The sequence below is a fragment of the Passer montanus genome, unplaced genomic scaffold (assembly GCF_014805655.1).
Source record: "Passer montanus isolate IOZ18808 unplaced genomic scaffold, ASM1480565v1 scaffold161, whole genome shotgun sequence".
NCBI classification, from domain to species: Eukaryota; Metazoa; Chordata; class Aves; order Passeriformes; family Passeridae; genus Passer; species Passer montanus.
The window spans coordinates 717771-728060 of NW_024363272.1; the positions used below are offsets into that span (position 1 = coordinate 717771).

Genomic DNA, 10290 nt, shown 5'->3' on the forward strand with positions numbered 1-10290 from the left:
GGAGGAGCAGGATGAGCCCAGGCTGTGGCAGGAGCAGGATGAGCCTGGGGCCATTGGAAGGAGCAGGATGAGCCTGGGGCCGTTGGAAGGAGCAGGATATTCCCAGGGATGTTGGAAGGAGCAGGATGAAAGGCTGTGGCAGGGGCAGGATGAGCCCAGGGTGAGGCAGGGGCAGGATGAGCCTGGGGCCGTTGGAAGGAGCAGGATGTGCCCAGGCTGTGGCAGGAGCAGGATGAGCCCAGGGTGTGGCAGGAGCAGGATGAGCCCAGGAGGAGCAGGAGCAGGATGAGCCTGGGGCCGTTGGAAGGAGCAGGATGAGCCTGGGGCCGTTGGAAGGAGCAGGATGAGCCTGGGGCCGTTGGAAGGAGCATGGCAGGAGCAGGATGTGCCCAGGCTGTGGCAGGAGCAGGATGAGCCCAGGAGGAGCAGGAGCAGGATGAGCCTGGGGCCGTTGGAAGGAGCAGGATGAGCCTGGGGCCGTTGGAAGGAGCAGGATATTCCCAGGGATGTTGGAAGGATCAGGATGAACCCAGGGTGAGCAGGATGTGCCCAGGCTGTGGCAGCACTCGTGGCACAGCAGGGTGGTTCAGAACAAGGAGCCCATTGTCCGTTGTTGGCTGCACACAGCCAGCAGCCGTGTCTGGAGGTGGCGCACAGGCACCTCGTGGTGCTCTGCTCGGGCCTGGCTGGATCCAGGGAGGGTTCCCTGGGAAGGAGCTGCTGTGCCCACTGTGGTGCCAGGCTCAGCGTGGTGCCAGGGAGAGCCCAGGGCTGGATGTGAGCCCAGGTGGGCAAGGAGGCACCTGCCTCGTGGCACCTGGCTGCGTGCCCACTGGCACGGGGGCAGGAAGGAGCAGGATGAGCCCAGGGCAGTGGAAAGAGCAGGATGCTCCCAGGGGACAGGAGGGGACAAAAAGACATCCAGGGGAGGTTTTTGGGATTTTAGGAGAATTCCCTGATGGAGCAGGCAGCCCATGGGAGGCTCCTTGGTGGGTGGGCTGGAGCTGCTCCCTGGCTGGGTGTGGGTGCAGCCCCCAGCCCTGCAGCTGCTGGGGCAGATAAGGGGCCCTGTCCTGCCCCTCCCAGGCTGGCCACAGATACTGAGGTGGCTCCACAACGAACATTAAGGGTGAGGAGGAGCAGGATGAGCCCAGGGTGGGGAGGAGGAGGAGGAGAAGGAGCAGGATGAGCCTAGGGTGGGGAGGAGGAGGATGAGCTCAGGGTGGGGAGGAGGAGCAGGAGCAGGATGAGGATGAGCCTGGGGCTTTGGAAGGAGCTGAAGGAGCCCAGAGTGAGCAGGAGCAGGAGCAGGATGAGCCCAGGCTGTGGAAGGAGCAGGATGAGCCCAGGAGGAGCAGGATGAGCCCAGGAGGAGCAGGATGAGCCCAGGCTGTGGCAGGAGCAGGATGAGCCCAGGCTGTGGCAGGAGCAGGATGAGCCCAGGGTGAGCAGGAGCAGGGGTCAGGCTCTGCTCCCAGATGAGAGGATGAAACAAAAAGGCATCCAGGGGAGGTTTAGGTTGGAATTTAGAGAAAAATCCCTCATGGAAAAGCTGCTCAGGTGGAGTCCCCACAACTCCGTGACAGGGGAAACAGTCAGGTGGTGTCTGGGCTCTGCTCTCAGGTGAGAGGATGAAACAAAAAGGCATCCAGGGGAGGTTGAGGTTGGATTTTAGGGAAAAATTCTTCATGGAAAAGCTGCTCAGGACAAGGATGGAGTCGCCACAACGCCCTGACAGGAGGGGAAAAAGCCTGGTGGGGTCTGGGCTCTGCTCCCAGATGAGAGAAAGAGACAAAAAGGCATCCAGGGGAGGTTGAGGTTGGATTTTAGGGAAAAATTCTTCATGGAAAAGCTGCTCAGGACAAGGATGGAGTCGCCACAACGCCCTGACAGGAGGGGAAAAAGCCTGGTGGGGTCTGGGCTCTGCTCCCAGATGAGAGAAAGAGACAAAAAGGCATCCAGGGCAAGTTTAGGTTGGAATTTAGGGAAAAATCCTTCATGGAAAAGCTGCTCAGGTGGAGTCTCCACAACTCCCTGACAGGAGGGGACAGCCAGGTGGGGTTTGGGCTCTGCTCCCAGGTGAGAGAAAGAGGAATATAATAAATATAATATAATATAATATAATATAATATAATATAATATAATATAATATAATATAATATAATATAATATAATATATGTTATATATTATATTATCATTATTCTCATATTCATGTTATTAACTATCTTTTCTTATAAGGACTTCTAAGATTAAACTGTTTAATTAAGATAATTATTAACTTAAATTATTAATATTAATATTATGAATACTAATAATATTAACAGTAGTCTTTTATTAATAATGTTCATATTATTAACTATCTTTTTTTATAAGGACTTTTAAGATTAAACTGTTTAATTAATTATTAACTTTAATAATATTAACATTATTAATATTAATATTAGTCTTTTATTAATAATATTCATATTATTAATTTAAGTTAATAATTAACTTAATTAAACAGTTTAATCTTAAAAGTCCTTATAAGAAAAGATAGTAATAATATGAATATTATTAATAAAAGACTAATATTAATATTATGAATACTAATAATATTAACAGTAGTCTTTTATTAATAATATTCATATTATTAATTTAAGTTAATAATTAACTTAATTAAACAGTTTAATCTTAAAAGTCCTTATAAGAAAAGATAGTAATAATATGAATATTATTAATATTAATAATATTAATATTAGTATTTTATTAATAATATTCATATTATTAACTATCTTTTCTTATAAGGACTTTTAATATTAAACTAATTAAGTTAATTATTAACTTAAATTATTTCCTTTTTGAACTGAATAACTAATCTCTCCAAGTCCAGACTTTTTTGTTTAATTACAAAATCCTACTTAAACTTAGGAAGAAGAAGGAAAATAATAACAATTTGTTTCTGCCTTAAAACTTTTCATATTTATTACTGTGCTTTAAAACGCCAAGTTTTCTGTTTTGTGGTATTACACACTTTTAACTAATTGCACACGTGTAATCTTAGTGCTGTTAATTCATTTTGGAAGCTTTCTCCACAGCCTCAGGTCAAACGCAGTGGGGTTTTTTTGTGCCTTTCAGCACAGAAAATTAAAAATTCTGAATGTCTAGGGCTCTGAGCCACCCTGAGAGGATTTTTGCCTTTTTCCAGCCGATGTGTCCCGAGTGAAGCAGCTCCCGGGGCAGGGCAAGGCCTCCCCCATGGGCACCTCAGACATGGAGAGGAAAGCGTCCTACGGTGAGCCTGGCACGGAGGGGGCACGGGGGCTGCCCTCACCCCCTGTCCTTATTCCTGCTTTTGGGGTGCTGGGCTGAGGCCTAGTCCCCCCTTTACCTTATCCCTGCTTTTGGGGTGCTGGGCTGAGCTCTGATCCCCCCCTTTCCTTATTCCTGCTTTTGGGGTGCTGGGCTGAGCCCTGGTCCCCCCTTTACCTTATCCTTGATTTTGGGGTGCTGGGCTGAGCTCTGATCCCCCCCTTTCCTTGTCCCTAGTTTTGGGGTGCTGGGCTGTGCCCTCATCCCCCCTTTTTCTCATCCCTGCTTTTTTGGGTGCTGGGCTGAGCCCTGATCCCCCCTTTACCTTATATCCTTGATTTTGGGGTGCTGGGCTCAGCCCTGATCCTCCCTTTCTTTTATCCCTGCTTTTTGGGGTGCTGGGCTCAGCCCTCATCCTCCTCTTTCCTTCTCCCCGGTTTTTGGGGTGCTGGGCGCAGCCCTGATCCCCCCTTTACCTTATCCCTGGTTTTGGGGTGCTGGGCTGAACTCTCATCCCCTCTCTTCCCTTCTCTCTGCTTTTTGGGGTGCTGGGCTCAGGGCTGATCTCCACTTTACCTTATATCCTTGATTTTGGGGTGCTGGGCTGAGCCCTCATCCCCCCTTTACCTTATATCCTTGATTTTGGGGTGCTGGGCTCAGCCCTCATCCCCCCTTTACCTTATATCCTTGATTTTGGGGTGCTGGGCTCAGCCCTCATCCCCCTCTTTCCTTCTCCCCGGTTTTTGGGGTGCTGGGCTGAGCCTTCATCTCCCCTCTACCCTTCTCCCTGTTTTTTTGGGGTGCTGGGCTGAGGCCTGGTCCCCCCTCTTCCCTTCTCCCCGGTTTTTGGGGTGCTGGGCTCAGCCCTCACCTCCTTTTCCCTCATCCCTGATTTTGGGGTGCTGGGCGGCGCCCTGATCCCCCCTTCCCTCATCCCTGATTTTGGGGTGCTGGGCTGAGCCCTGATCCCCCCTTCCCTCATCCCTGATTTTGGGGTGCTGGGCTCAGCCCTCATCCTCCTCTTTCCTTCTCCCCGGTTTTTGGGGTGCTGGGCGCAGCCCTGATCCCCCCTTTACCTTATCCCTGGTTTTGGGGTGCTGGGCTGAACTCTCATCCCCTCTCTTCCCTTCTCTCTGCTTTTTGGGGTGCTGGGCTCAGGGCTGATCTCCACTTTACCTTATATCCTTGATTTTGGGGTGCTGGGCTGAGCCCTCATCCCCCCTTTACCTTATATCCTTGATTTTGGGGTGCTGGGCTCAGCCCTCATCCCCCCTTTACCTTATATCCTTGATTTTGGGGTGCTGGGCTCAGCCCTCATCCCCCTCTTTCCTTCTCCCCGGTTTTTGGGGTGCTGGGCTGAGCCTTCATCTCCCCTCTACCCTTCTCCCTGTTTTTTTGGGGTGCTGGGCTGAGGCCTGGTCCCCCCTCTTCCCTTCTCCCCGGTTTTTGGGGTGCTGGGCTGAGCCCTTGCAGTGCCCCGGGGTCACTGGCCCAGCTGAACCAGCCCAACCAGCCCGGCCTGGGCAGGAATGTCCTGGGGGAAATCTGCCAGCAGCAAATCTGCACACCTGGGCAGCCCCAGCAGGATCCCTGCACACCTGGGCAGCCCCAGCAGGATCCCTGCACACCTGGGCAGCTCCCAGCACACCTGGGCAGCTCTGACCAGGATCCCTGCACACCTGGGCAGTTCCCAGCAGGGATCTGAGCACAGCTGGGCAGTTCCCAGCACACCTGGGCAGCTTCCAGGAGGATCCCTGCACACCTGGGCAGCTGTGACCAGGATCCCTGCACACCTGGGCAGTTCCCAGCACACCTGGGCAGCTCTGACCTGGATTCCTGCACACCTGGGCAGCTCTGACCACACCTGGGCAGTTCCCAGCAGGGATCTGAGCACACCTGGGCAGTTCCCAGCACACCTGGGCAGCTTCCAGGAGGGTTCCCTGTGTACGGAGGCCCTGGCCGGGCTCGGGAGGAGGAGGAGGAGGGGCCCGGGTGATGCAATAGGAGCTGGGCAGAGCTGCCCTGGCCCTGCCCTGCCCTGTCCTGTCCTGTCCCTGTCCTGTCCCCGTCCCTGTCCTGTCCCTGTCCTGTCTCTGAGGAGGAGGAGGAGGAGGAGGAGGGGCCCGGGTGATGCAATAGGAGCTGGGCAGAGCTGCCCTGGCCCTGCCCTGTCCTGTCCCTGCCCTGTCCTGTCCCTGTCCCTGTCCTGTCCCTGCCCTGTCCCTGTCCCGTCCCTGTCCCTGTCCCTGCCCTGTCCCAGAGCGGCTGCCGGAGAGGGAATGGCCCCTGGGGCGAGCAGCAGTGAGTGTGGGGCTGGGGGGCTGTGTGGGGCTGGGAGAGAGCATGGGATTGTGTAGGGTTGGGGGAGATTGTGGGATGGGATTGTGTGGGACTGGGGGAGAGTGTGGGGTGGGATTGGGGGAGATTGTGGGACTGGGAGAGAGTGTGGGATCGAGTATGGAGCTGGGAGAGAGCGTGGGATTGTGTGGGATTGTATAGGATTGGGAGAGAGTGTGGGATTGAGAGAGAGTGGGATTGAGTATGGAGCTGGGAGAGAGTATGGGATTGTGTGGGGAGAGAGTGTGGGATTGTATAGGATTGGGAGAGAGTGTAGGACTGGGAGAGAGTATGGAATGGGATTGTATAGGATTGGGAGAGAGTGTGGGATCGAGTATGGAGCTGGGAGAAAGTGTGGGATTGTGTGGGATTGTATAGGATTGGGAGAGAGTGTGGGATTGAGTATGGAGCTGGGAGAGAGTGTGGGGTGGGATTGGGAGAGAGTGTGGGATTGAGTATGAGACTGAGATCATGTGTGGGATTGTGTGGGGAGAGAGTGTGGGATTGTATAGGTTTGGGAGAGAGTGTGGAATGGGATTGTGTGGGATTGGGGGAGATTTTGGGATTGGGAGAGAGTGTGGGATTGAGTATGGGATTGTGAGAGAGCAGGGGATTGTGTGGGACTGGGAGAGAATGTGGGATTGGGGGAGATTGTGGGATTGGGAGAGTGTGGGATTGAGTGTGGGATTGGGAGAGAGTGTGGGATTGTGTGGGGCTGGGAGAGAGTGTGGGATTGTACAGGGTTTGGAGAGAGTGTAGGATTGAGTACGAGACTGGGATCATGTGTGGGATTGTGTGGGGAGAGAGTGTGAGGTTGTGTGGGGCTGGGAGAGAGCGTGGGATTGAGAGGGATTGTGTAGGGTTTGGAGAGAGTGTGGGATTGAGTATGAGACTGGGATCATGTGTGGGATTGTGCGGGGCTGAGAGTGTGATTGGGAGAGAGTGTGGGATTGTGTGGGGCTGAGAGAGAGTGTGATTGGGAGAGAGTGTGGGGTTGTGTGGGACTGGGAGAGAGTGTGGGATTGAGTATGGGATTGGGAGACAGTAGGGGATTGTATGGGATTGGAAGAGAGTGTGGGATTGTGTGGGATTGGGAGGGAGTGTGGGATCGAGTGTGGGATTAGGAGACAGTATGGGGTTGTAAAGGATTGTGAGAGAGTATGGGGTTGTGTGGGACTGGGAGAGTGTGGGATTGAGTATAGGATTGTGTGGGACTGGGAGAGATTGTGGAGTTGTGTGGGATTGTATAGGATTGAAAGAGAGTGTGGGATCGAGTATAGGACTGGGAGAGAGTGTGGGATTGTGTGGGATTAGGAGACAGTATGGGATTGTACAGGGTTGGAAGAGAGTTCAGGGTTGTGTGGGATTAGGAGAGTGGGGGATTGTGTGGGATTGTACAGGATTGGGAGAGAGTGTGGGATCGAGTATGGGATTAGGAGAGGGTGTGGGATTGTATAGGGTTGGCATTGAGTATGGGATTGTGTGGGATTGTATAGGACTGGCAGAGAGTTTGGGGTTGTGTGGGGCTGGGAGAGAGCCCGGGATGGAGATTTTGCTGCCAGTGTGGGGATGTGGAAATGTGGGAGTGTGGAAATGAGGGAATGTGGGGATGTGGTAATGTGGAAATGTAGGGATGGGGAATTTGGGGCTGTGGGGATGGGGAATTTGGGGCTGTGGGAATGTGGGGATGGGGAATGTGGGGCTGTAGCAGTGTGGGGATGTGGGAGTGTGGAAATGTGGGGATGTAGGAATTTGGGGATGGGGAATGTGGGGCTGTGGCAGGGTGGGGAATGTGGGGATGTGGGGAGCTGCTGGTGCCCCTGCACACCTCCTCACCCCCCACCCTGGGAGCTCCTGGAGCTCTGAGCGGGGCTGTCCCCTCGGGGCTGTGCCATCTCCTGGCTGTCCCTTGCTCCAGTTTGGATTTCCCTGGGATCCAGCCCGGAGAGGCTGGGATTTGGGGCTGTGGGGATGTGGAATTTGGGGCTGTGGGGATGTGGAATTTGGGGCTGTGGGGATGGGGAATGTGGGGATGTGGGGATGGGGAATGTGGGGCTGTGGCAGTGTGGGGAGCTGCTGGTGCCCCTGCACGCCTCCTCACCCCCCACCCTGGGAGCTCCTGGAGCTCTGAGCGGGGCTGTCCCCTCGGGGCTGTGCCATCTCCTGGCTGGCCCTTGCTCCAGTTTGGATTTCCCTGGGATCCAGCCCGGAGAGGCTGGGATGAGGTGCAGGAGCAGTCCCAGATTTCTCTGGGATCTGGCTCATCCAGATTAATCATTAATTAATCATTAATAATTTTGGGGGCGCTGCTCCTGCCACCGCTCCAGATCAGCCCCCAGGATGGGCTTTTTTAAATCACCTGGAATAAATAAATAAAGAAATAAATCAATCAATAAATCAATCCCAGCCTCCAGCCTGGAACCAGGAGGCAGAGCAGCCTCTGAGCGATGCAGCAATGTGGGATATTTTAATTTCATTACCTCTTTATCCCTTAATTACTGTCAGCCACGCTGCCTTGTTGTTGTGCCCTGCCTGGGGGTCCTGCAGGACCTTGCAGGGTGCTGATGCTCCTGTCCCCCTGTCCCTGCAGAGGATGTCCCCGGGGAGCCCGGGGGGGTGGTCAGCACCATCTCCAGCAGCAGGAGCCCCCTGCAGCCCCCCGAAGCTGACGATGGGGAGCCCTTCACCACCTACTTCGACAGCAAGATCCCCATCCCCGAGGATGAGACGGTGAGTGGGAAACCCCTGCTGGAAAAATCTGCCTCGGGCATCAGCAGGAATGTGGCTTTTGTTGTTGATGGAGTGACAAAAGTATCTTCTGTCTTTTTAAAAAGGAAATAAGTTTAGAAATTTCTCTTTCTAATTAGGTGAAAAGGCATTTTATAGGACTTGGGGGACTTTACTTCAAACTTAAGGATAGCTAATTAAACAGAAGCCAAAAAGTTTTGCTTAAGCAATTTATTAGAAATAGAACAAATGAACTATTTGCTTTTGTGGGGTGTTTTACCATGGGCAGGAACCTCTTGCACCTGGCTGGGATTTTCTCTATGAAGAGCTTTGTTATTTTGCCTTTTATTAAAACTTTTTTTATTTCTAACACAACCATCCTGTTTTATAGGACTTGGGGGACTTTACTTCAAACTTAAGGATAGCTAATTAAACAGAAGCCAAAATGTTTTGCTTAAGCAATTTATTAGAAAAAGAAGAGAACAAAGGAACTAATTGCTTTCGTGGGGTGTTTTACTATGGGCAGGAACCTCTTGGACCTGGCTCAGGTCTCTTGGGTGTGAAACAAATCTCCAAAAACCTAGGAGACCTGGCTGGAGGAGACCTTCTATCAGTGCAGTTAGGGGTTTTTTTCCCCTCTTGCCCCTACCTCAGTTTTTCTCTGTAAAGAAATTTGTTATTTTGCCTTTTATTAATTTTTTTTTTATTTCCAACACCGACATCCTCCTGATTTTACTCCTTCTAAGGTAGCTGAGCTATCTTGGGTGTGAAATAAATCTCCAAAAGCTTGAGACTGGCTGGAGGAGACCTTCTATCAGTGCAGTTAGGGGTTTTTTCCCCTCTTGCCCCTGCCTCAGTTTTTCTCTGTAAACAGCTTTGATATTTTGCCTTTTATTAATTTTTTTTTTATTTCCAACACCGACATCCTCCTGATTTTACTCCTTCTAAGGTAGCTGAGCTATCTTGGGTGTGAAATAAATCTCCAAAAGCTTGAGACTGGCTGGAGGAGACCTTCTATCAGTGCAGTTAGGGGTTTTTTCCCCTCTTGCCCCTGCCTCAGTTTTTCTCTGTAAACAGCTTTGTTATTTTGCCTTTTATTGAAACCTTTTTATTTCAAACACCACCACAGAAGCCATCCTGCTGATTTTATGCCATTTGAGGTAGCTGAGCCATCTTGGGTGTGAAATAAATCTCCAAAAACCTAGGAGACCTGGCTGGAGGAGACCTTCTATCAGTGCAGTTAGGGTTTTTTTTCCTCTCTTGCATCTGCCTCAGTTTTTCTCTGTAAACAGCTTTGTTATTTTGCCTTCTATTAATTTTTTTTTGTTTGTTTCTAACATGACCATCCTGCTGATTATACACCTTCTAAGGTAGCTGAGCTATCTTGGGTGTGAAATAAATCTCCAAAAGCTTGAGACTGGCTGGAGGAGACCTTATATCAGTGCAGTTAGGGTTTTTTTTCCTCTCTTGCATCTGCCTCAGTTTTTCTCTGTAAACAGCTTTGTTATTTTGCCTTCTATTAATTTTTTTTTGTTTGTTTCTAACATGACCATCCTGCTGATTATACACCTTCTAAGGTAGCTGAGCTATCTTGGGTGTGAAATAAATCTGCCAGAGCTTGTGAGACCTGGCTGGAGGAGACCTTCTATCAGTGCAGTTAGGTTTTTTCCCTCTTGCACTGGCTCAGTTTTTCTCTGTAAAGAGATTTGTTATTTTGCCTTTTATTAATTTTTTTGGTTTCTAACACAACCATCCTGCTGATTTTACACCTTCTAAGGCAGCTGAGCTATCTTGGGTGTGAAATAAATCTGCCAGAGCTTGTGAGACCTGGCTGGAGCAGCTCCCTCCTTCAGACACCCCCTGAGTCACTCCCACGGGCTCCAGTTCCCCTTCCAGCCTGAACTGGGAACCACTGGGAGGGGGGGAGGGGAGGGGAG

General features: G+C 51.2%; 1 protein-coding gene across 1 annotated transcript in view; it reads left to right on the forward strand.

Annotated features, from left to right (window-relative positions):
* LOC120499468 (natural resistance-associated macrophage protein 2-like) overlaps positions 1-10290 on the forward strand; it is a 52691-nt gene that overhangs the window by 9943 nt on the left and 32458 nt on the right. The window contains exons 2-3 of the mRNA XM_039703228.1: positions 3186-3272; positions 8217-8356. Coding sequence (XP_039559162.1) covers positions 3186-3272; positions 8217-8356 — 227 coding nt within the window. The remainder of the gene's footprint in view (positions 1-3185; positions 3273-8216; positions 8357-10290) is intronic.